The 26,281-nt window shown below is 39.6% G+C and overlaps 1 protein-coding gene and 1 non-coding gene across 2 annotated transcripts; one reads left to right on the top strand and one right to left on the bottom strand.

The window, feature by feature from the left end:
* Positions 1-5,044: 5,044 nt before the first annotated feature.
* Positions 5,045-11,754, bottom strand: TOMM7 (translocase of outer mitochondrial membrane 7). Its single transcript, XM_031455038.2, has 3 exons — positions 11,569-11,754; positions 8,633-8,681; positions 5,045-5,272 (listed from the first exon to the last, which is right to left on the bottom strand). Exons 1-3 carry the CDS (start codon positions 11,669-11,671, stop codon positions 5,257-5,259), a joined length of 168 nt encoding a protein of 55 aa, XP_031310898.1. The 5' UTR covers positions 11,672-11,754; the 3' UTR covers positions 5,045-5,256.
* A 2,662-nt stretch (positions 11,755-14,416) lies between these two features.
* On the top strand, positions 14,417-14,523 carry LOC116154152 (U6 spliceosomal RNA). Its single transcript, XR_004138037.1, has one exon. It is a non-coding gene; the product is annotated as a U6 spliceosomal RNA (small nuclear RNA).
* Positions 14,524-26,281: the final 11,758 nt, after the last annotated feature.

Raw genomic sequence — 26,281 nt, 5'->3', positions numbered from 1 at the left:
GTTGTTGCAAAGTAAAATGAGACGCTGCCTTAGTTTATAAATGGAAAAAAATATAAAAATGTAAACTAACACATACCAAAGGAAAAGTTGGGAAAATATTTTTTTCCATCTCAAGAGAGAAAAAATGATTTTGTAAATACGATACAAAATTCCAGATTCATTTTTAAAAGTCAATAATTTAATTAATAAAATTCAAGAACTCCTATGTGGCAAGAATGGTCACAAGCAAAGTCAAACGACAAATGAAAAACTGGGGAAAATTTACAACAAATACTACAGATAAAATTTCCCTAAAATATAAGTTCCTAGAAATCAATATGGAAAATATCAATGCTCCAACAGAAAAATGGGCTAAAGAAAACACAAAGATTTTTTAAAAAGATGAATGATGCTCTACCTCACTCATAAGAAAAACATTGTTTAAGCTACAAAACACCATATTTTATCTGTTTGGAAAGACCACAAAATTTGGTAACACACCAGCCAGTGAAGGTGTGAGCAAATTGGCTTCTATTAGTCTTCAGAGACCTAGACTAACGGCACACCACTCTACCATTCCTAGGGCATGCACTTATCCTCATGGTCCAGAACAGCTATGACCCAGTCATCTTATGTCCAAGAAACAGACTTCCCTTTCGGGGAGACTTCCCAGAAGTACCACACAACACTTCTACTTATTTCAACTATCAAATTATTAGTCATAGAGCCATACCTAACTGCCAAGGAGTCTGGGAGCCTCTTAGTTTGATTGCAATGTCTCAGGTCTCATCTAGATATTGCATCCTGATCAAAGTTCAGGAATCTGGGGAAATGTGCACCTCCCATCTGGACTAGATGGCTCCCCAGGGTCCAGCAATCTAAGAACTTAAAGATAACTTAACCACCCCAAACTTACCCAATATACAAATGTGGAGCAGGAGCAAGATAACATTAAAACTGCCATTCAGAAAAGGGGAGAGAGAAAACCCTGCAGTGGTCACTGGTCTATAGCAATATGCAATTCCATGAGGCAGAAACAGAGACCTCCTTTCCAGGCATTACCTAAGGCCTTCAGTTCTGCTTTCTAGGAAACTCTTTCTGGGGCCTCTAGATTTATTCTCTAGGAGGTTCTTTCTTGTCCGTGGCCTCATTCTCAGTAGGCATGAGGGAACACCAGGGAGTTGCTGACATTTCATAGCTCACTTCTTACTAGTGGTAGTTTTCTACAGTGGTACAGTTTTCTTCAGAAAAACATTTACTTCTCCATCTGTCTTCAAGCCCTTTCCCTTACTTCCTCTTCTGGATTGTCAATGTAACAGGAAAGACAGTGCTTGCAGTACCTCTCTTTTTCATCATCCCAGTTTTGAGTAAAAGTCTAAGATTGTTATTATTTAACTTTTAATATCCTTGCTTCTTACAGGAAAGAAAGAGAACATCAGTTCAAACTTCCCTATACAGTCCATAAACGTCAAGCTCAAAAAATTTATGTTTAATTCAAAAGCATCTGTTGAGCACCTGCCATGTGTGATACACTAAGGATTCCAGGTTTGAGGAGATCCTGGTCACCATCATGGCATGGTGGGTATAAGGTATACACAACTGGGAGCACTCATCAAACTGTATACTTAAGATCTGCTCATTTTACTGTATGTAAAATATACCTCCATAGAAACATAGGCTAATCATGGAAAGATAACAAAAAGAAATGTTTAGAGTTTACTGTAGCTGGCATAATAATTTCAAGTAAGTTAAATTTACAGTGTGAATTTGACTCTGCTATTGTGTATATGGCCCTGGATATTGGACTAAGTAGATGAGCCCTCTCTATGGAACTTGAAATGTTAACATTCTGTAGTTGTTGTAATTGTCTATTATACCATCTTAACAGTTGTATAAATTTTAAATGTGGCACTTATCACTAATAAGATCTTAAGCTTCTAGTTAGCAGGCATGGGTTTAAATTCAAGCTTTCTCTGAAATTTGGGGAAAATGACACAAGCCTGTTTCATCTGCAAAATGGAGAAAATATCCAACTTCACGGCATTGCTGTGCTGACTAAATGAGAAAAGCGCCAAGTCAGAGTAAACATTCCCTTTCCCATATCATCTCCTCCCAACATCTTTTGATGTCATCTTTTGGCCACAATCTATTATTACCAATTATGACTAATGTGGAGAATACTGGCCCTTTACAATGATGAGTTTCCAGTTCTCAAAACATTTTACACTTCACACATACTATCTTATCATTCATTCATCCTATTGAACATCTACTATATGTACGACCTGTGCTAGCTTCTAAAAATACAGTCCTATGTTTATGGAGCTTATGTTCTAGAGGTGAGAGATAAGATTATTTATTTATATCCATATATGTAATCAGGCAGGTAAAAGTTCTTTGAAGAAAATAAGATGAGGTTAAAGGAGAGAATGAAGGAGACAAGACTAGTGTAGGGTTTGCTATTTGACATACCTCTCTAGCAAGATGGCATTTGGGCAGAGAATAGAATAAAGCCACACATGTGGGTATCTGGGAAAAGAGTTCCAGCAGAGAGAATAGCTAACTCAGACTCCAAAGTGAGAACGTGCCCGGCCTTTCTGAAGGACTAGATATCGAAACAGCAAGAGTGCAAGTGAACATGGAGAAAGAATCCTAAGCAATGAAGAGATCAAAGGCACATAAAACCAGGTTACATCCTTTTGTAGGTCATGGAAAATAAGCATCTGGGAATTTTTTCCGTGAGATAGGAAGCCACTGGGAAGTTTTGATCATGGTGTGATGTGATCTTACTTTTAAAAGGATCACTCTGGATAGGATGTGAAAAGATTTTAATGTATATGGGGAAAGGGGCTATTCCAAGTCTAGGACAGTATTCTGAAATCTAAGTTGTATCAGTCACCTACAGAGCTTTTTAAAACACAGAGTGATCACATAAAAAGATGTTCACAATGTTCATAGCAGCTTTATGCATAACAGCTAAAAACTGGGAACAACTCAAATCCCTCCAGGGGTTAGGGACAGAAATGAGGTGTGAGGGAGGAAGGTTGGCTATTAAAAGGGCAACATGACAGATCCTTTTGGTGATGGAAATGTTCTGAAATGTTACCAATGTCAACATACTGACATTGTACTATAGCCTTCACAAGATGTTACCACTAGGGAAACTATGTAAAAGGTACAGGGATCTTCCTCTATTTTTTCTTACATTACATGCAACTCTACAATTATCTCAAAACAAGTTTAATTTAAAACAATGACTGAAGTAATCAAAAACACACAAATTGGGCTTCCTCCCGTTTCTGATTCAGGAAGACCTCAAAACGTGTATTGCTAACAAGTGTCCAGTGGGATCAGCTATGACAACCACTGATTTAGGGAACAACACATTGGGGCAAGTATTATTATTATTATTTTGTGAAGAACCTCAAGTCTAAAGATTAAGTTACTTCTCTGTCAAGGGCAGCAGGAACTAAGTGGCAAGGCCAGGACTCAAATCAGGTCCTATCAGCTCGGTGTTTGCCTAAGCAAAATCAAGGTCAGAAATAATTTAAAGGACTCTAGTGTCTACCACAGAACAGAGACCAGTGATTGCTGAACTAGACTGTAATGCCCTAAACACAAAAATTCAATAAAATACAGGAGCTTAGCGATAAACATTTCACAAACCTTAAGAGATACACAAGACGGTAAAGTGTACACCTGTCTCAGCTCTTATCTTGTGCCTTGAATAAATGCTTCAACTCTTGTTCCTTGGTTTCCTTAGGTATGAGTACAAGGAACTGACCCTTTCCTACTTAATTCTGGATTTTGCACTTTAAAGTCTTCTGGGGTTTTATAAACAGCTACAACTCCTAAAATAACAAAAACAGTTATGTTTACTATACATGGCAGTATTTTATCAAAATGGACACTTTCTATAGCTTTCTCAATTTCTGGAAACCCTGAGTGAAAAGGGAAAGAAAAATATGCACCAAAACACCAACAACACATTTAGCAGAAGGGATAAGGGTCCGGGGGGGGGGGGGGGAGGCCACAATCTTAAGCAATTCTATGGGGATTTAAAACTGCTCAGACTGTTTAGCAAAATCATACATGCCTAGATTCATGAAGAGGTTACAGAAACTACATCATACCCAAAATGGTTTCCCTGCAGTCAGCTCTCAAGAATTCCACTTTAAAATCCCCTTATGCAATAAGCCTCCATAATAGAGTTCTATATCTCCATGGCAAAGGTAATAAAACGTAAGGAGATAGGCTTAAATAGCTAAGAGGGTTTTACATCAGAAATAAGGAAGGAACTTCTGGTAATGATAGCTCAAGTAACCTGAGATTACATTCATGATCATTCCCTATTTAACACTGTATGTTTAAAACATTCAATCCAATAGGCTCCTCCCAAACTGTGTCATATCTTGTTTCAGGCCTACTTTCCTATTTAATTATAATTCCCAAAACTAAGTAAATAGATCTATTTAGTTAGAATTACAGAAAAGGCTAAATTTTAAAAAGGGAGGTGGGGGCTTCAAATACAGGTAAAGGTCCCAGGAAACCAAGACTTAGAACTGAAAACTAGTTTCCATTAATTAAATGCCTTTTCTTCTATTAGAAAACAGTAAGTGCTACTATTCTATGTAGCTCTCCCTGGGCTCCTGCCCAGCTGCCTATAGTTCCTAACACTGAGGGAAATCTTAGACTCACATTTAACTTACAAATAAGACACACAACTCCCCAGCGCCATTCCCATCCCCTACCAAGAGACAAAAAACTCTGTTTCTTTTAATCAGAGCATTACTCCAATGCAGTACAGCAAGTAAGGGCCCAGTTCGTTAGAGTTCGTCTCTACTTTTACTACCTCAGACCATCTCAGAGGGAGTTATTAATTCACTGCAAAGGGAAACTGGAATCCATTTGTTAAATGAATGGACAGGAATTAACTTGAAGATTTTCTTGTTTTTTAAAGTAGCATCTAGGCACATACATAGATTCCCTGTGTTGAAAAAGTATGAAAAGGCTAAATTTTTACCTAATAGTCCTATCACGTTCAATTCAAAAAGGACTCAAGACATAACATTGTTAAAAACATTTATTTTGATACAGTCTATCATAAATAAGTCAGTAGAGGTTCACTCTGTCACAGACGCATCTGAGAAGAGCCCTATGCCATCCAAGTGATGAACGTCTGAACGATGTCCCATCTTTTATCCCAGCCAGAGTGCACACTTTCCATGTTGTTCCTCTGCATTGACTGCTTCCAAAACCAGATGACCAAATAGTCTTTTATCCCCAAAGTAAGCTAAAATGTTTGTGAAGAGGAGACATAAATTAAACCCCAAAGTAAAAACTTCTTAAACAGAGATTAAGAACTAGAGGATTTGATACATTTATGTTTGTGTTTACTCATCAGTCAAATTCAGAGTTAGCAGAAGGATCAATCTCACTGAGCAAAAAAAATCAAACACAGAGACCTAGTTAAAGAAATAATTTTGTAACTTTTTATTATAGGTACCTATTATAAACAAAAAGAAAAACATAAATTGAAGTCAATCAAAACATAGACATAAAGGATTGATGAACCCAGAAAATAAAGCTGTATCATTTTTAGATCCGGGAAGGAGAAAAGAAATGTCTTACTTCTAAGTCCTGCTGATTAAAAATGTGGTTTGTAGTAGGATGTCAACTTAAATAAAACTACGTTACAAAATGCCAATTTGAGCATTCTGTTAAGTTTATTTTTAGGAAATATTTTCCCTTTGCGTGTGAAACAGACCAACATGCATCTATTTCCAACTTTCATTAAGTATTAAAATCTCCCATAAAACCCCAACTATTTTTGCATACAGTTAAGATTTAAAAATAAAATACCCATTTATCAAGGTCTCTTCCTCACTGGTAATGAGCATCCAAGATAAAGAGAAGAATATCTCCCTTGGCCTTAAACTGATAAGGAGTCAATGATTCTCTGTTACTTAGTATTCATATATTTTGCCTAAATGTTTTACTAAGGTATTATTCTTTATTCATTAAGTACTGCATTTTGAATAAGGCATTCACAGCAAGCCACATTTGCTGCCCATGTACAATATACCACCCTGGGTAAAAGAGGACACTAAGACAAATGCAGACCTAATCCCAAGGAATCCAACAAAAAGGGAAGTAGACCAGCAAATCATGCACCATGTTATTTACATAAGTATTATGCAAATAAATTTATATATAAACAATAAACTTTATATATTCGAACAATAAATTTTATATTAATAAAACATTTACATTAATAAAAACCCTGACAGATACAATTCTACTCCTATCAGTGTACAGACTAGGCAACCCAGGAAGACCTCCCCAGTCAGTCTCCCCAGTGCAAGCAGCACAGCATACGAAATTCTGTTAAGAGGATAACCCTTCTCAGGCACTCAGTTCTTTCCTAAATCACAAATTACCCTGAAAGGAAACCAGAAAATCCCTCTAACGACAGAAAAGAATGATCAATGATCGTTAGCACCAGAAAGGAGAGCAGCACTGAGACAACAATGAGGTGAAGAAATGAAAAAAACAGGGAGGTAGCTGCTTCATCTAGTCTGCAGCTTTGAAGGGTCAACTCTTGGTGGGATAACTGAAGCCAATACAGCAGAAGGGCACATTCTATCCCCACCCCTGGATCCCAGATCACCTAGGGCACAAAAAATGCTATTTCTCAGCATGCAGGTCCAGTCTAAAAACTGTACCACAAGATGCAATGTCATATCCACTCTTGTCTCAAGACCACCAATAAGTGGTTAAGATCATTTAATTAAGTTAATTGAACATTCAAAAAGTGTTGCCAAAGTAGCTGGCAGCTACTTTAGGTACTTACAGGAAAAAATGTAATGTAAATAAGCAACAAGCATAATACTAGGCAGAGAATGACAGACATGAAAAAACACAGTTTATTCTGGGACAAGTATGCAGTATCATGTAGCCAGAGCATAGTTCTCACAGGAGAAAGAAGTGGGGCAAAGGAGATGACATAGGAAAGATTAAAAATTATTATTAATAGTTTATTGCTCAAACATTACTTGCCAAGCACTGTTAATACTTTATATACAATATTCTTATTCAATCCTCACGGCAATCTTATAAAGCAGATATTATACCCAACTTATAAAAGAGGAATCTTCATCTTAGAAAGGTTAATGGTCTCTTGGGGAAAGGTTATCTGATGATAATTTCCACTGCTTGGAAAATGTTCACACAGCTTGACCAGGTAGTCCCATTTCTGACAGTGTTCCCTAAGGTAATGTTTCCCTAAGGAAATAACTGGTCTAAGGTCGACGGGCTACTCAGCAGCAGATACATTACCTCAAGTCCCCATTTTACAGAAAAGGAAATTGACAGTTCAGAGTAAGGCTAAAAAAAAAAAAAGGAATTTATCAGGGATCTCTGAAAGCAGTTTTAAGAAGCCATAACATAAAGGGTTAAAGAAAGAAAGGGACGTGAAGAAAGGAAGCAGTGAGTGAAGGTCATTTATTGAAGAACTTTATCAGGGAAAAGAGTAACTGCAGAAATGGACATGCTGAAGGTACATATGGCAGTAATTCTTAAGAAGAAAAACCTCTTGCTTTGAGAAAGGAGAGGCTGGCAAGGCAGAGAATGTGGAGCAAATTCATACACAATGGCACTGTGCTAAGAGGTCAGATTATCTGAGGGAGGCCACGTGACCCAGTGGACAGTGTGTAGGCCTTGGAGACAGCCACACTGCACCACTTACCAACTGTGTGATCCAATGTGAAGGACTGAAGTGAGATACTGTATGTAAAGTGCTTAAAACAGTGACTGTTAGTAATATTACTATTATTATTTCTGCCCATTCTAGAAAAAAGTGGCTTAGATTGAGTCTGAAGAAACTGAGACCTAATACAACCAGCTAAAAGTCTGTTAGGACAATTCACAAGAAATGTCTTTAAGACAGAGGGTCAAACTGAAATCCCACAGCTCTTGTGCAGGGGTCTAGTCATCACAGTGAAACAAATACCAGTCCTTCCTACACAGCAATCCTGCCTGTTCCAGATTCTGCCTTTATATATGTATATGTATATATCTATATATATACAGATATATACACATGTATACATATAATTTTCACAAGTTATTTATATATACACATACATGTAAGTATATGAATATACTCTGTATCTGTGTGTGTGTATGTAGCAGTTTTCACAAGTGCTTATCCAACACTGGCAAGGTTATTTCTGAGAAAGGAATTTGACAATGCATTGTCAGAGCCACTTATGTTCATACACTTTGACCTATTAAGCTCACAAGAATTTATTACAAGGAAATAAATCAAAACCTATAAAATCTATGCACATAAAAATGTTTATCATTTTTAAACTGTATAGTTTAAACACATAATATTTTAAATATATAGTATATATGACATATGCATAGTATATATGATGTATGATATATAAAAATTAGGAAGAGTAGAGACAGTAGTTACCTAATAACATAAATCAGACTGGTCTGCAAACTCCTGGCTTTCCAACAGCCCAAAACGACACTGACTGGTAAAGCTCTGTTACAGTGCCTACCACTACTTCCCTTATACTTTCCATGATTCAGTACTAATATATGAACATTTCCCTGCAATGCTTATTTGTAAGAGCAGTACCTCAAAATGGTTGGTTCAGGCATTCCAGGATCTGCACCCCTCTTAAATCCTGGGGGGAGAGGGGAAGGGAGGAGAGAGAGAATAAATACTAATTAAAACCCTAGCAGACAAAAAATTTACAATCGAGACTTTCTAAATCAACCCAGGGTAGCTAGAATGGTATCTAGATCTACCAGCACTATCTAGATTTACCTGTGCGACAGAACTGTCTCAAATCCTCACTAGAATATGAGACTATGTACAGGACTAAGCAGTAGAGAGGACAAACTATCTTAGTCCTATTATACACACAACTGCACAGTAGCCCTCAGCATGCACTACCTTTCATTATTAGTCATTACCCACAAAAAAGACATCACAACTACCAAATCATACTGGATGAAAGACTACAAAGAGCACAAAGATTTTTTTTTAAACTATACTTTTTAAAAAAAAATTGAGGATATCTTATTTTATCCCCTATGAACCTCTTTTTATAAATCAACCAAAGATTGGTGATAGAGTTCAAAAACATTCAAGTTATTGTTTAACAACCTAGTTAAGTCAATGCTCTTACTGCAAATATGCTTTTAAGTAAAGCTTTTACCTTTTAAAGTATATTTATTAACTGGATGATATATATACTAATTTGCTGAAATAACTGATTAAAATTAAGAGTTGGCAATAAGAACTGTAGAGTATGAAATTTTACCCATTTTCAAGACAAGAAAGTAGCCTGCCAGTTTCACAGATGCCGGCAGAAGACACAAGATTCCAAGTCAGAAACAAGGACAATGTATTACTCCCAGCAACAGCTGTAATCAGAGTATCATCACTTAGGAGATGAACGCCGAGTTTAAGAAACAGAAACTTTTATAATGAGCAGTGAGCATGTCTCCCCTTTGCTCTGGAGAGAGGTACTATTTTCCAAAGCTGTTCACGCTACAAACATACTAAAAAGAGATATTATGAGACAAAGGGTGATCAGAGCCCCTGCTCACAAAATTTGAAGAAATTCAACACACCATGGAGAATTGTCTTCCAACAGGTAACTCATTAAAATCCTTTTGCTGGTAAATGTTCAAACTGATTCTTTATCATCACATCACTGTCTATCCTATATTATAGCACTATATTCCCACTATACTCCCTGAAGCCCTAAAAGGTATGTTTGAACCAAAATTACACAAGAAATTCAATCTGCAGTTGCAGGTTTTAGTGAGAGCTGAGGTGGACAAGTAAAAGAAACAACATGGGAACCAGGTTAGACATATTAAATTTAGATACAGTGTAAGGATAAAGAGAATGATTAACAACGACTAAGTACTGAAAAGATAGTCTTAACATTAACCTCAACCTGAGTTGGACACTAGAGTAAAAAAAAAAAAAATCACCATAATGGTAGTCCTACTAAATAAAGAGAATATAGCTGGTGTGCACAAAAAAGAAAAGAAACTCTAGGGTAGAAAAGGAAAGCATTATCTACTCTTCAGACCAAAAACCCTCATACACAGATTATAACAACCAGCTACAGCTTTCTGGCAGCAGAAAAGGAATCTCAGAAAGGGGAGAAGGAGGGAAAGGTACATGAAAAGACTTACACAGCAGCAAAGAAACCACAGGGACAAAGAAAGCAAGAGTGGACTAAAACAGGACCCACATACACAAGAATGCAAAAAGAGAAAAAATCAACTCCATACCTTCCTTAGCTAAAAAGAGAGCTTGTCTCAGTGTTCGACTAGCCAAATTGGACCCTTCTACCATCAACTGAAAGCGGGGGGGGGGGGGGGGGGGGGCAGTTTGGGAGAAAAAGAACAACACAACTTGTAAGAGTATCATAATTACTTGCTCTAATCCTTGATACCTACACAAAGTCACTAAAATCTGGGAAAATAATGCTTTTTCTAAAAATTGCATTCAAAATAAGGGAGGAAAAAGATGTTTTTAAAGTCCTGTATACTGAACTATCTCCAGATTATCAGCTGGCTTGCAATTCATGGGGAAATGGGAGCCGCAGCTCCCCAGAGAACGTCCAGCATTATCAAAGTTCTGTCAAGACTCAGTGAATGTTCTTTATCTTACACAGTGCATGACACCTAAAACAAACAAACAAAAAACCAAGAAGCAGCAGCTTGTTAAAATCACAGAATTCTGGAGCATGAAACTGAGTTTTAGAAAATGTCAAACTTTATGCTCTGACAGAGTTGAGACTCTTTCCTTTCTACCATATCGCCTGAATAGAGTAATAAAGATTAAAAATAAAGGGGGGGGGGGACTACCCAAGGCTAGAAATACAATAAAGTCCCCATGTGCAGCCCTAGCTGAAAATATTTGCCTGAGCACTTAACAAATCTTCGAAATATAGCAAAGTAGTTAAGCGTATGGGCCTTGATGCCCTATTGCTTGAGTTCACAGCTCTCCCATTTAACAGCTGTGTGGCCTTCAACAAGGGACAAAACTTTTCTATGACTCGGTTTCCTCACATGTAAGTCCTCTATATTGGTGACAAAGCAGAGGCATCAAACACCTATTGTCTTAATCATGCCTCAAAACAGTGGTATATCCACGAGGTCTATAGGCCTCTTTTTACTTAGGCCCACCTGGAGAAGTGAAGACAAACCCCTGAAAAACCACCTAGTGCCAAAGAATTAATTAGTCGCTTTCACATATATTTGGTCGTCCAATTCTCCCAATAATCCTAAAAACTAGGTCACCTCTACTTCAGAGATGCAAGAACAGAACACGAAGAGATTACGTGACTAGTTAAAGATGACAGAAACAGTAAAGGATAGAACAGGAACTCGAACTCAGATTAAACCGACCCCACTTGACCAGACAGCCTCAAAGAACGTGCGCGGCCTGGCCGCGCTTCTCTCTCCCGCCTCAGGCCAAAAATGGAGCCTCAGCCTCCGCGAGCCCTTCCCTCCAGTTTCCTCCCAAGTTATTCTCCCACTGACCCAGGTAAATCACGAGAGGTATAAAGCCCCAGCGGATGGCAAACTGGCCTCCCTTGAATAACTGCTGCAGCCTCTGCTTGGCCTCTTTGCTCAGCTTCACCATAGTGACGGCCCGGGTAGCACACTTGAGGCGAACAGCAGCAACCGCGTCAAGAATCCGAAAGAGAGGAGGTGCGCACGCGCCGCACACGGCCTTTACGGCAGGAGTCGTGAGCGTCGCCAGCGGAGGTCGTAATTCATCGCGTTTAACCTACCTCATCCTTCAGCGGCCCCGGCGAGGGGAAAGCGCATGCGTGGTTGATTCTTCTAACTCCGAAGTCCGACTGCTGTCTTCCTCATTTTTAAGGACTCGCTTGGATGCTTGAGGCACTGCTCTTGGGATTCCGTCAGCCCAAGTCGCCTTCTCTCTTCCCACAGCCTTACCCATTTTTGAAAATATATCTCCAAGTGCCCTTCCTTTGCCTAACATAGAAGGAGCGTAAATTTAAAAGGACTGGCTTTTAGTCCCGACTCATTCTGTCTTGGCCTGTAGTCCTGGACAAGTTATTTAACCTCCCTCGGTATCAGTGTTTCTTCAAGCTGAAGCTTGAACTGCAAGGAAGGTTACAAACTGACTGACACCCAAGCAGAGCCCCTACCATGTTTCCTTTGATTCCTGAAGTATTTGGTTGTGCGGGTTTGTGTTTTGCTTTGTTTTTTTTTAACATGTTAAACTACTTGACAATATTTCAAAGTCTGGTAAAGTTTACATGAAAACCTGGACTTTTTCAGAGAAGTTGGCGAATCCTATTGCACCAATCAACAGGATTAAATGGGAAATGACACTCTTGTTACCCATCTTGCCCTCATTGGTTTAGAACTGCTGTGGTTCCCTCCTCTGGCTGCACAATAGAATCCAATCATGTGAGGAGATTTAAAGGCCTACTCCCTCTAGGGACCTACTAGGGATTCTGATTAGTCTAGGGGTGGAGCCAGGCCTTTGGTTTACCTTTGAAGTTCTCAACTTTTGATTCAGTAACTGCCTGGTCTGCTGTTGGTATTTGAGTTTTTGACCCCAGGTCTAGGACTTCTTGATTTCTAAGGCTTTAAGAGATTTCTAAGGCTTTGGCCTTGGAGCCTTTCGTAGTTCATCCTCAGGATACATGATGACATTTTCTGTTAACTTTTAAGGTGTCTAATGGCACCTAAAAATTTCACCTGGCTTTGGGTTATTCCTGTGCTTGGATCATCGTCATGATAATAAGTCTACTCTGCCTGAGACTCTAAGTGTTTCAAATACAAAGTTAGTTTTAATCCTTTAAAGAATTTAAGATTGCCCTGCATTAAACCTTATTTTACTAATTCCATATATAGTATAGGCCTCATTTTACCAATAAGGAAACAGTTTCTTTCTCATCTTTTTATCCAAATGCCTGATACTAGTAAGGATGCATTTTTGTCAGTTGAGTTGAACAATGCCAACATCACTTGCCTTCCTTGAACATTCATGGAGCCTTACTATATGCCAGGCACTAGAGATAAAATTTTTTTTTTAAAGCACTGATTAAGAATTTCACATTTGGGTGGAAAAGACCTGAGTAAACAGATGATTCCAGTGCGGTGTAAAGTTCCATGATAAAGTTACACACACAATATGAAAGGAAAGCAGATGGAGGACACCTCACAGTGCCTAGAGGAGTCAAGAAACTATTGAAGAAGGTAATGTGGTCAAAGTGGAAAAGAGGAAATAAATTTAAGACTCATTAAGGAGGTAAAATGATCAGGACTTGTTGGCCAAATGAATGTGAAGGGCAAAGTTGAAAGAGGTGGTCAAAGATGACTGCCCAGTTTTGAACTTGTGCAGCTTACTAAGTAGTCTCACTCCTCGGTCTCCACAAACTCTAAATTATATAGATTCACCTTCACAGTGACTCCTGCACATTGCATTGTGGATTCAGGCAACACTGTAATGACTGGAAGATGCTGCAAGACTTTGGTACTGAATTATTTAAAAATATATAAAAAGCACACACAAGAGATTCCTCTCCTTTATAATAATAATCACCATGTATTTGTTACTATGTGCCTAGAAAGAAATATAGAGAAATATACTTCAAACTCTTTGTAGTAGTAATTATCTCAGGGGATGATAGAAGGAATTATTAGAAATCTTCACTTTCTATGTATATATCTCTGTAATGTGTTGTTTTTCATAATGAGCATATATGACTTTTATCAAAAAAAGGCAGATTTTAAACAAAATGAAATCCTTTAAGGACTCCCCATTGCCTTTAGGATAAAAGATTGAAGATTTATTGCACAACCTACATCATCCTTGAAGGCTCCATACTGTCTCTCGTCTCTGCTATTACCTCTGCCAGAAATTCTTTCCCACACTTTTTGTAAGGTCCATTCAAACGTCTTCTCCAGAATACAATCTCCCCTGATCTGCTCTTACCCCTGTCCAGAGTAAGTTGAACACTTCTTCTGCGAGGCCCCTACTCTCAAGTTAATTTATCATTATTTACATGACTATCTCCCCAAGTAGACTGCAGGCAGAGATGCTCACAAATCTTACATCCCCAATTACTGTATGTATAACACTTGTCGAATTGCTGAATGAATTTCATCAGGAACTAACATTCTTAGTTAATCGTGCCATCTCACTAGACCAGAACAGATATCTAAAATGCTTATTTGTAAATTTACAATTAGAAATATCCTTAGCAAAAGAACTGCCATTCTCCTTCCTGGTGAGCAAGAGTGTAAGCTCATCAAGGAATAGAGCTTATACTTTGTCTCCATTAAATCTTGAATACAATGCTGCACCACGAGGGAACCTAACGTATTTCCATTGCTAGAAAGAGAAGTGCTCACTTCGGCAGCACATATACAAAAATTGGACCAACACAGAGAAGATTAGCATGGCCCCTGCACAAGAATGACATGCAAATTTGTGAAGCGTTCCATATTTTTTTGACACAACATTGTAAACTGACTATACTTCAATTTTTAAAAATTAAATAAAAAATAAAAGGAAATCCAACCAAAAAGAGAGAGAGAGAGAACAGGCTTAGAAGTCTCATGGAACTGAGAGCAGACTTGCCAAGGTTTGACTCCAACTCTGCCATTTACTCAAAACAAGAACCTCAAGAACTAGTTGACAACATATCAGAAAAGTTAATTAATTCACCATGGTTACCAGGAAAACAGGGCCTATTTCCCAAAATGTAGCCCAATATACATGCCAAAATGACAAACAGGGAAAAATTTTATCATGCATTTTGTTTTCCAGAAATGGTATATTTAAAAATACATCAATATTCAAACACCATGTGCTTTTTTGAGTTTTAATTCTTACTTTGTCCTCATTTTTTTTTTTCTGCTAGGGTGTTTTTGGGTGGATAAATAATTTCTTATTGCCATGATACAGTTTGGGATTCTTAAGTACATCAGGCGAGCATATGCATGGAACACAATTTCCACAAAGAAATTAGTCAAAAAGCATCACTGGGACATCAACCAAGTGTAAGGTTCTGCCAGGAAAAGGGAGTTTCAGAAAAAATGTGAGGGCAGACAATATATTGTTACAGGAACTTGGATGAGAGAGAAGTCCCAGAGGGCTGAATTGCTCAGGGAAGACTTCAGAGAAGTGAGCCTGAGCTGGTTCCTAATGACTGGCAAAGAGGGAGAGAGAATAAAGAAATGCCAGAACATGCATGATTATGAGGAGACAGTAAAACGCTTTAGGTGGAAGAGAAAGCTTCAGGCAGGAAATAATGATACCAAGTTATAAAAAGAACCTAAATGTCATGTTAAGAAAGTTGGATTTTAGCCAAAGAGTAGCTTGAAAGCTGCTGAATATTTTAGAGTAAAAAAAAAATATACAAGGTGAAAGCAATGCATTTTTAGGGTTTAATTTTTTCAGTGTTCTTAATTTTGTTGAAAAGGAAATAAATTCACATGGTCTGAATTTAAAAGGTACAAAAGGGTATATAGTGAAAGCTCTCTCTTCATTTGTGTCCCCAGCTGCCTACTTTTATCCCTGGAGGCAAACCAGAGTTACCGGTTTCCTATATATTGCTTCCAGAAGAAAAGACACACATTTCTCCCCACCCATGTTTTATAAATGGGATGCAGTCACATTTCTGTACTTTAAAATGTAACTTAGAGATTATTTTGTATGACTACATAAAAAGATTGCTCATTACTTTTTTAAAAAATTAGATGGATTGGTACAAAAGAGCATAAGTTCAAATTTTCTCTACTTCTTTTACTCTTTGCTTCCCCAGTTTTCTTCTTTTAGGCAACTCAATGTGTCTATTTTGTGTACATCCTTCCACAGATATTCTAGGCTCATGAAAGCACATAATCACAAACTTACATATCCTCCCCACCTCTTAAACAAACAGGGTTCATACTATGTACAGTATCTCACCTTTCTTCTTCATTTTAAAGTATTTCTGAGAAATCCAAATAAAGCCTTTATTTGAATTAATAGTATTGTACCAAATCTCAATTTCCTGGTTTTAACCATGGATCATGGTTATGTATAACACTATAATTGGGGGAAGCTGGGTGGCATTCCAATTTTTGGAACTTCTTGTAAGTCTTAATGTATGTCAAAATAAAAAGTATTAAGAATATTTCAGGGACACCGGGATTGGGGGGGTAGAGATATTTCATAGTGATTATTCCATATCAGTACATAAGTAGCTTCCCTTTTAATAGATGCATGGTAGTACTTTTAATAAATAAAATATTTAACTTGTCCCCTATAAAGGTAGATATTTCAGATTTCCTTTAAATTCCTGAAAATTAAAAACAATGTCTGTGTGTGCTCTGTATTTGACACCATGGTTAAGAGTGGTCTATGCACCAAACTATGTAACCAAGATAAAGACTCTAGCGGGAAGTCAGTGGCCAGGGAGTCAGGGGCACCGAGTTCACATTCTAGTCTTCTGCTTAAGAGTTGTTTGACATGGAGCAGGTCATTTAAGCCTCCTGTCTTGGCTCTCTCATTTGCAACACTGGGATGACCTGTGTGGTTATCTTTCAATTATCTTGAGGTTTAGATAAAATGATAGATGGAACATTACTTACTTAGGTTGAGTCTACTGTAAAAATAAAAATATTTGGCGACTGTGACAGCCACCTATAGCAGAATACTCTTATCTACAGTTAGAAATAGGAATTATCTCATGGCAGTTTCAATCTCAAGGTTTAAGAAGTATAAAAAGAGCTGTGTCCTAATTCACATTATTTTTCATTTAAAATAAAATTATCTCCTGGGTCCTTCTGTTTTCTAATCTAGTCACTAATTACTGTTAGAAGAGGTGCCACACAGTAGTAACAGTAAATGAAACATCTGCATTTAATAGCCAGTCTGCCTCACTTAAATGGAGTTTAATAACCCATTCAACATTTACATTTTGATAATAGTACATTTTCCAGGTAAGTTATCCTGTTGGACACATCAAGAAGCAATTTTAATTAAAAATCAGACATTCTAAAGGAGTTTCATTCAAGGGTGATACTGAAAATACTGGTTTCCACCAATCAGAGTGGCACCAAAAAGCATATGCACACTGGTGCACCTGGGCTGGAAAGCATGGTGCAGGTTTTGTTTTGGCTTTTGTTTTCCCCAAAAGGAAAATTCATGTTGAATTTCTCCAAGAAGAAGACAACTGCTTAGTCAATACCTGCCTTAAAACTTTTTCAAGCCAAACATTTTCTCTTCAGTATTTTATGGTGCAGAACTTGAACAGATACAAAACCTTTTTTCTAAGGAAACATGTGGCTTCTCCTGTAGAGTTGCTTGCTGCACATGGCTTGCTCAAAGTGGGTGCCTGCTATTCCAGCGGGAATACCAGCTTATTTTAATCTTCATAGCCTGCTGTTCACTGGGGTGCATTGGTGGTATTAACCAAGAGGCTATGCCCTTGAATCCAGGAGCTCTACTTCTCAGAATTTACCCTAAGGAAAGGATGGGCATTTTAACGGAGGTGTCAGCTCACCCTGATCATCGTAGCTGCCCTTCTCACCTACAGGGATGGGTCCCCAGCAGCTCTATCCAGTGAGACCTACCACCGGCCCAGTTGATTGGACAAAGCATAGATTCCCAACTCAAAAAGAGTCAGTCACACAAAAACAGACACGTAGATTAATGGAACAGAATACAGAGTCCAGAAATAAACCTGTACCTGAAAAGATGCTCCACATTGCTAATTATTAGAAGAATTATTAGAAGAAATGCAAATCAAAACCACTATGAGTTTATCACCTAACAAATCATAATGGCCATCATCAAAAAGTTACAAATAATAATGCTAGAGAGGTTGTGGAGAAAAGGGAACTCTCCTACATTTGACTAGTGGGAATGTAAATTGGTGAACTCACTTTGGAAAACATTATGGAGGTTCCTTAAAAAACTGAAAATAGAGCTACCATGTGATCCAGCAATTCCACTCCTGGGCATATATCTGGAAAAGACAAAAATTCTAATTTGAAAAGACAGTTGCACCCATTGTTTTATAGCAGCACTATTTACAATAGCCAAGATATGGAAGCAACCTAATTGTCCATCAACAGACGAATGAATAAAGATGATATGTATACAGTGGCATATTTCTCAGACATAAAGAGAGTGAACTATTGCCATTTGCAGCAACATGGATGGACCTAGAGGTTATCATACTAAGAGAAGTCAGACAGAGAAAGACAAATATTATATGGTATCACTTATATGTAGAACCTAAAAAATAATACAAATGAATCTATTTACAAAACAGAAACAGACTCACAGACCTAGAAAACAAACTTACAGTAACCAAAGGGGAAAGGGAGTGAGGGGAGGAAAAATTAGGAATTTGGGATTAACCAATACACACTACTATATATAAAATAGGAAGACAACAGGATTTACTGTATAATACATGGAACAATACTCAATATCTTATAATAACCTATAATGGAAAATAACCTGAATCACTTTGCTGTACACCTGAAACAAAATATTGTAAATTAACTACACTTCAGTTTAAAAAAAGAGCCAGAGTCTTTCAGAATCTGAACTTGAGACAAAGAGATTCTACTTCAATCAATAATAGGCTCTTGAAAGATAGAGACAAAATACTGAAAGTGGGAAGGGAGCCATCTTCTCCCACCATGGGGCCTGAGTGCCAGAGAAAGCTGGTTGGCAGTGGGAGAAAAATGAAGCACACCCAGAGGGAAGCTCCCAGAAGAGGCTCACCTGGCGAGAGGGTCCAGTTCCTTCCCAGGTCCCATAGCCTTTCCTCTCTCTCTGTGACTCTCCCTCTGTCATCACTGAAGGTTCACCAATTGGCTAAAGGTGACTTGAGTTGGTTTCTTGAAACAAAAGACTTTCACTAGAAAATAGCTTCCCAAGGTACTCACTGCGGCATGATTTGGGACTTGGAAGCAACCTCAATATTCAGCAGCAGAAGCATCACCATTGGTGCCAACATACACAGGTGTGCAGCCTTTTAAAACACACATTACATAGACCATGTAGCAACAGGGTTAAAGGGTTGTGCACTTGAGTTACAGCTATATAAAAACACATTTAAATATGGACAAAGCCTGGAAGAGAAGACAAAACAGAGCCAGAAAAGGTAGGTGTGGAAATACGAGGTGATAAGTACCTGAAATTGAACATGGCACTGGGAATGGAAATGAAAGTAAGAATGTGAGTGGCCCATTAAATGAAACATTGATCAGAAAGACAGCAATTCTTATCAGTTATGAGATTTCAGGTTTCAGTGATTGTATTTCGATGCTATTAACACAAATAGAAAAGGGAAGGAAGGGAAGGGAGGAAAGGAAAGGAAAGGAGAGGAGAGGAAAGGAAAGGAAAGGAAAGGAAAGGAAAGGAAAGGAAAGGAAAGGAAAGGAAAGGAAAGGAAAGGAAAGGAAAGGAAAGGGGAATATCATATTCCTGGAGCAAGGTCTCTGCTATCATGGGAGAGTTAACATGCTTTGTTAGACATAGAATCATATCTGAACACAAACCTGAAGATCTTCTGGTTTTCATTCTATAAACAGAAAACCTGAGTTCTCCAGAGGTGAAGTGACCCACTCAAGGTCATCTAGCTAAGACTTAACAGATTCAGGCTCTTAAAATTCAAATCCAGTGTTAAATATATATAATATATATATTATATATATACCGTAGTCTATTATTTCATAAAAACAAACAAAAAATGTATTAAAGCCAAGATATGAGTTTAATTTGCACACCTTTTTTCATTGACCTATTGATAAATTAAGTTCTCATTTACAGTCAAATTCTTTCCTGAGAAGCATTGCTATGAAAAGATACTGATTTCATTAAGTGATTATGGAGGTTGACAAGTTGTTCCAGTAATAGACCAAATAGCATTTTGAACTGGTTTCCTTTCTAACAAAGATAGATCAAGAGTTGGAAATGAGGGCAGGATATATGAGTGAAAGTTCCTCCCAGGAGGAGGCACTGTAGGATGCAGAGTCAGTCAGACTGTACAGGTGCAGACCTTATCTTTGCAGCTCTCACTAGCTGTGCAATCTTGGATAAGTCTTATGTGGACTAAGGGGGGAGGGAGTAGAGTCAAGGTGGTAACTCTTATTCCTGATGCCCACCCCCCGCCCCGCCCCACCCTGGCCTTGTGTCTGTAGATAGTCAGGCATAGGCATTCACATCACCTCAGAGAGAAGCAGGTTTTTAGAGAAAACTTCCACAAGTGGTTATGTGAAATCAAGTATGGGGAGAAGTGGGGGAGCAGGTACAGAGTTAACACCAAAGCAGTGGAGTCTGGGAGACAAGGAGGAAGAGGCCCTGCTCCCAGGAGACCTGGGGGAGGGCTTGGGGCTGGGGAAGGAGGTCAGACATGGGGACCAAGAACCCTGACCTGGAGAAAAGAGGGCCTGCTCCAGGCACCGGATGAGGGATCACATCAGGAGATCACCCTGCTCCCACCTTCCCACCTCAGGGCCTCGTATTTACGTTCCCTCTGCCTGGAAAGCTCTTTCCATGGCTCAGCGCCTCATTACCTTTGGTCTTTTCAGGAATACTGCTCCAAGTGGGGCATTGCCCGCCATCCTGTCTAGCATAAAACCCCTTCCCCCATCTCCCTCTAGTGCATTTCTCAGATTTTACCTACCTTCTTAACACACACAATACACGTCAGGGCATACATGGCCACCAGAGGTCCTAAGATCCTATTTTCCAACAAAAATGATAAGGGAAAGAAATAAAAATATACAAGGCTCTGCAACATCACTTATACATTTCTCTTCCTTCTAACGCATGCCTGCTCCAGGGTAATATTTCTACTAGATGGTAGAAGGTAGAAGTTCCTCTTTCAGAACCCCCAAAAAAGAAAGAAACGTTGAAATTTGACGTCCTCAGAAACAGCAGCTTTGGTTTTAAAAGAGAAGGTTGGGTCACCTCGTTCCTGGGGAAGCAGTGGCCAGGTCACAGCCATAGAGCTGCACCACAGAAGACCCTCTGTCTGCCTTTCTTAAGACACAGCTGTGATGAAGAACAGGGATTCTCCACCATTCAGACTTCTGAAACAAAAGCGAACGCCTCAGAGGGCTAAAAAGCTGGCATGATTCCCATCTTATTAAATAACCATTACTCTGTCTTCCGATATAAATATTTCACAGTGCAAGCATGCATAATCCCCCAGAAGAGAAAAATGCTTTTTTAATTGCAGAAATTTGTATATATCTTTCTTTCAGAGAGAATCCTTTTTCAAAAACCCAATTAATTAATAATATAAAACTCTGGCAAAGAGAAGAGGGGCTCTTTCTGGTTCAGGCCTCATGAACCCCAGCAGCAGGCCAACATCTGCAAAACAGCCCACGCCTTTAGGAACACATGGGTGGAAAAGTCAATTTAATCCTCTCTTGCTAAGCTGTGGGGTGAGGGCCTCTGTCAGCAGGGGCTTGCATGATGCCTGTGGTTTTTCCAGCAGAGGAAAGTCCACTCACACCACAAGATTTTGCTGAACAATTCCCAGCTGTAACGTGTGAGCTCATCTTTGGTGCCTCAGTTGAAATGCAGAAGATACAGCTGTTGTCAGCCAGCCTCCCTTCCTGGGCCATAAGCACCTCCTTACATGTAATCACCAGATGCCATGAGAAGGGAAAGGGAGCAGAAACCAGGGAGACAAGACCTTTTACAAAAATAGGCTCAACATTCACCTCAACAGGCTGTTTAAATTATTGAATCTGAGAAAATTTATTTGACTCAACTAAGGTTGAGCTCCCCAGGCACCTCACGTCCTATCTAGCAGAACACAGGATCTTAAGGGAGTGCAGATCAGCAATGGAAAAAATACAGAATAACTCTACTCTCCATACAGCATTTGGGATGCTGCTGCCTCCACTCCAAGGCTACATTTGGGAAGGAGAGGAGAGAGGACACAGGAGGAATAGCAAGAGAAGCTCTACAGGTCTGTTGGTTTCCTTTAAGGAGAAATGGTCACGGCTGCACAGATGTTTAGTCATGGCAAGGGGCAGGAAAGAAACACACATGTTAAGTGCATCACTGGAGAGAACAAAAGGGTTATGGGGTGTTTCATTATAATTTTTCTCAAGCTTAAAGCGTGATTTAGGAGAAACCGTTTGTGGCATTGCTGCATTCAATTACCCAGCACAGATTTGGATGGGCCCGGCAGCAATTTCCAGGATTCCAAATGTGGGTCATAAATATGCGCTAATCAGAAAGGACAATGCAATCAAGTGGCTTCACGTATTTATCATCGCTTCTATGAAAGGCATTTCACTGATGAAATTCAGGAAGCCTGGGCTTTATATGCATAAATTAAGTAATCACAATTCCTACCCTCTTGAAATCTAAACTTGGCAATGTTGATTTGAACAATCACATAAACACACACTGAACAAAGCTCATCTGCAATTATTCTCTGCACCAGCACTGAGATGTAGCCACGGAGAAGCTCTTTCTCATGCCCACTTAGCAATTCTAGACATGATGTTCTCACTACTTGAAACTACAGAGTAGTTTCACTGCCCTTAAAATCCTCTGTGCTTTACCTCTTCATCCCCCCACCCCATAAACCTCTGACAATCATTGATCTTTTCAATGCTTCTATAGTTTTGCCTTTTCCATAATGCCATTTAGTTGGAATCATACAGTAGGTAAATTTTCAGATTTGCTTCTTTCACTTAGTAATATGCATTTAAGTTTCCTCCATGCACTTCTTTTTAGCATGAAATAATAATTCCATCGTCTGGATGTACCACAATTTATTTATTCATTCACCTGTTGAAGCTTGGTTGTTTCTAAGCTTTGGCAATTGTGAATACATAAAAGCAAAATAAACATCTATGTGCAAGTTTTTGTGTGGACAAAAGTTTTTAGCTCATTTGGGTGAATACCAAGGGGGTATGATTGCTGTGTTGTGTATTAAGAGCATGTTTAGTTTGGTAAGGAACTGCCAAACTGTCTTCCAAAGTAGGTGTACCATTTTATATTCCCACCAGCAAGGAATGAGAGTTCCTGTCATTCTACATCCTCACTAGCATTTGGTGTTGTCAGTGTTCTGGAATTTAGCTATTCTATTAGATCTATAATGGTATCTCACTGTTGTTTTAACTTGTAATTCCCTAGTGACATATGATGGGGAGCATCTTTTCATATGCCATCCCATCACTTTTGCTGTGTACTATTCATTGGAAGAAATTCACCAGGCCCAGCTCACAATCAAGTGGAGGGAATTACACAAGGGCATGAATAGCAGGAGATGGGGCCACTGGGGACAGTCCTTATTTCCAGGGACCATCTCAGAAGCTGTCCAGCATAATTAGATTCAGAAAAGAATGGAAGAGAGGAATTGGAAACAAACCTAGACAGTGCTCTTGAGAAGTCTTGTTAAAAGAGAAAAAGAAATGAGGGGATAATTGCAGAAGGATGTAGAATTAAAGGATATTTGAATTTTATTTGTTTTAAAACAACCAGATCATGATAATCAATAAAGGTGATATATTTGATTGAATATGTAACAAAATAGAAATCTATTTTATACCTTTATTCTGATACTTCCTAGAGGTCTTGTGAACAACAATGCTCAGGTTTGTTAGTTACAAAACTGAGAGGGGATTTTTTTTTTTTAAATGGTGTGTTTCGTACTCATGTAGGGGGTCAGAAACAAAAGTATCTGTATCCCAGGACTTCCAGGATGATTACCTGTACACTCTCTAACTGCTGAAATCAGCCACACTTCAGCAATCATCTGGTTCTGTTTAGGCAAATGAAACCAATAGGTCTCAGTGAGAACAGGCATTCTGTCTTGGCTTAAAAACAAGCCTACAGCTGCTTGGAAAGGCTGGGTACTGGGCAGAGACCTGCATGTGGCAAATGGCCCAGTGATGCCAATTAAAATGTTACCCAACTGGAGTGATCATTCAAATCTAAATAATGTCAGCACTTGCTTTATCTCCTGACTCTACACTACAACAGCACAATAACATGTGTGCTAAACACAGAGACAAAAGAAGATGAATGGGCCAATTAATTTGCAAAAGCAAATATCCCAAATCTGTGTCTGATGTTAATCCACTGAGAAGAAATGAGTCTTAGGATCTCCTGGAAATAAGGATCAGACAACTGCAGGGTTTGGGGAGAGTAATAAATAATGAGCCTTCTTCTCCTTCCACCTTCAGAACCAACTCAAAATAAGACACAGAATGGAAATTAAAGTGTTCGCTTTGCTACTGATAAGAGATCATGTCTTCAAAGTTGAGTCTGTTCTACTCCCCATCCCAGTCAGTCCAGATCTTGGGCCACCATTACCTTATATTGATTCTGAGTGGTGAGGGAAGAAAAAGAACATGAATCTTCACAGCTTATAGCTTCTGATGGACTTGCTCTTCTTTGAGAAAGATGAGCCATTGGATGTCACTTGCCATAACATATGTAGGGGCCAAAAATTTTAAGTGAGTAAAATGCTGGATTATGTTGTTGCAGGGTTAGTGAGAAATACTCTTTCATCAGCTTGGCCTATCAAAAAAGCACACAAGTTCAAGTAGTGACCTGTATAATGTACCGAACTGACTCTACACTGAACCAAGAAAACCCTTAATGGCTTCCAAGTGGTCACTTTTTACCCCCCTTCTCCCCTTCCCAACAGAGAAGATAAGAATCTTGGAAACAGGAAATAGGCAGAGGACAGACACCAACTAACCTACCTCAGTTTGCGTGCTTTCAAAATTCATGTTAGCACAGGATTTTATTGAAATTCCTTCCTCTTCTGGAAGGGAACGAGGAAAGAGTGGACAGAGGCCTGGGGCATTTTCTGGCAAAAGTTCCTCCACAAAGAAACATGGCATGGCGGGGAGGGTAGGGGGCTCCTCTCTAGCCAGAGAAGTGCCCAGCTCCTCCTGGGGCTCTGGGATGCCTGCTCTATAGGCAGCTCATCGCATGTGTGAAAGGCAGGCCAAATACACACCAATAAGGGAAATCCAGCAGGTTTTATCAAGCACTTACAGTGCACCAAGCCATATTCCATGTACTGGGAATGCAGGGATAAATTCACACTCAAGGTCACCCAGGAAAGCTAGTCTGGAGTAGGACCTCACCTCAACCATCACGATGAGCCTTAAAGAGTTTTATAGTATGAATACTCAACTACTGTGGGGGATAAATGGAGAATCTCTTTCCCTGGAGTCATTCCCTGCTTTCCCAAATATATTCCAGGCACTACGCTCAATTTGAAGGTTCCAGTAGGGCAGGAAACAGAATATTCATGGATCTTACCTTCCATGATCGTAAGTCTGCTTTTGGAGAACACCCTAAGGTGGGCTCTACTCCACCAGAAACTCTGTATGATCTACAAAGTCCCTCTACTCTGATTCTTCTTGAACTCTCTTGGCCTCCCATATCTGATGTGCAGCCAGCTTCCTGCTGGTAATACTAGACTCATCCTAAGCATCCCCTCTTCCAGGAAGCCTTCCCTGTCCCCTTAGCAAGTTGGGCTCGGAGGCTTTGTGCTATGCTCTTGGCATACTGCGTGGGCTCTATCCTCAAGAGAACCTCATTTATGTTCCTTCAGGGCAGGGGCAGTTTCTCTTTCAACTTCACACTCCTCAGCGCCGATCACGGTGCCTACTGCAGAGTGGGTACTCAATAAATATTTGATGCACCTTAACAGTTCTTCCAACCAAAATGGTCTCAAGTGCTCCAGTGCCTAGGAAGCCTCAAATCTCAAAATCCAGGGACAGGTTAAGGATGAAACCAAATGTGGATGATTGCTGTCCCGCTGTGATTCTGGCGGCTGGCCGACCACCCTGGGGGAGGGCATGGGATACTTGAGGTGGGGAGAAAGGGGACGAGCAAAAATATCTAACCTTATTTGAGTGAAAGGAACTTCGCTGAACCTGCAGCGAAGTAAACGGACACCGCACTTCAGGTTATTTGAGACAGATGTTCCGGTCGGAAGCCTGAGCTGGGGAGGCCTGGGCCGCCGCCCACCCCACTCGCTACAAGTAGCCGGCAGGGGGCGCGCGCGGGCCTCCGGGCGCGGCCCGCGGGGCGGGCGCTGGGCTGGTGCCCGACCGGGCGGGGCGCTGGGGCAAATTTTTGGTTGGCTGCCGCCGGGTGCTCACGGCCCAGGCCCCTTTTAAACTTGGCCTCTCCCTCTCCCTCCCCTTTCTGCTGCGGTGCTCTGCTCGGTAAGTGGTTTCTGACGGGGTCGACGCCGGAGCCCGC

The sequence above is a fragment of the Camelus dromedarius genome, chromosome 7 (genome assembly GCF_036321535.1).
Source record: "Camelus dromedarius isolate mCamDro1 chromosome 7, mCamDro1.pat, whole genome shotgun sequence".
NCBI classification, from domain to species: Eukaryota; Metazoa; Chordata; class Mammalia; order Artiodactyla; family Camelidae; genus Camelus; species Camelus dromedarius.
The sequence above is the reverse complement of the archived record's forward strand: the minus strand, read 5'-3'. Positions and strand labels throughout refer to the sequence as shown.

Excerpts from the sequence above, each read along its gene's own strand:
- TOMM7 (XM_031455038.2), bottom strand. The coding sequence starts at position 11,671 with ATGGTGAAGCTGAGCAAAGAGGCCAAGCAGAGGCTGCAGCAGTTATTC. Across the intron at positions 8,682-11,568 it reads ACCTCTCGTGATTTACCTGG|GATTTAAGAGGGGTGCAGAT; the intron begins GTCAGTGGGAGA and ends CTCTCCCCCCAG.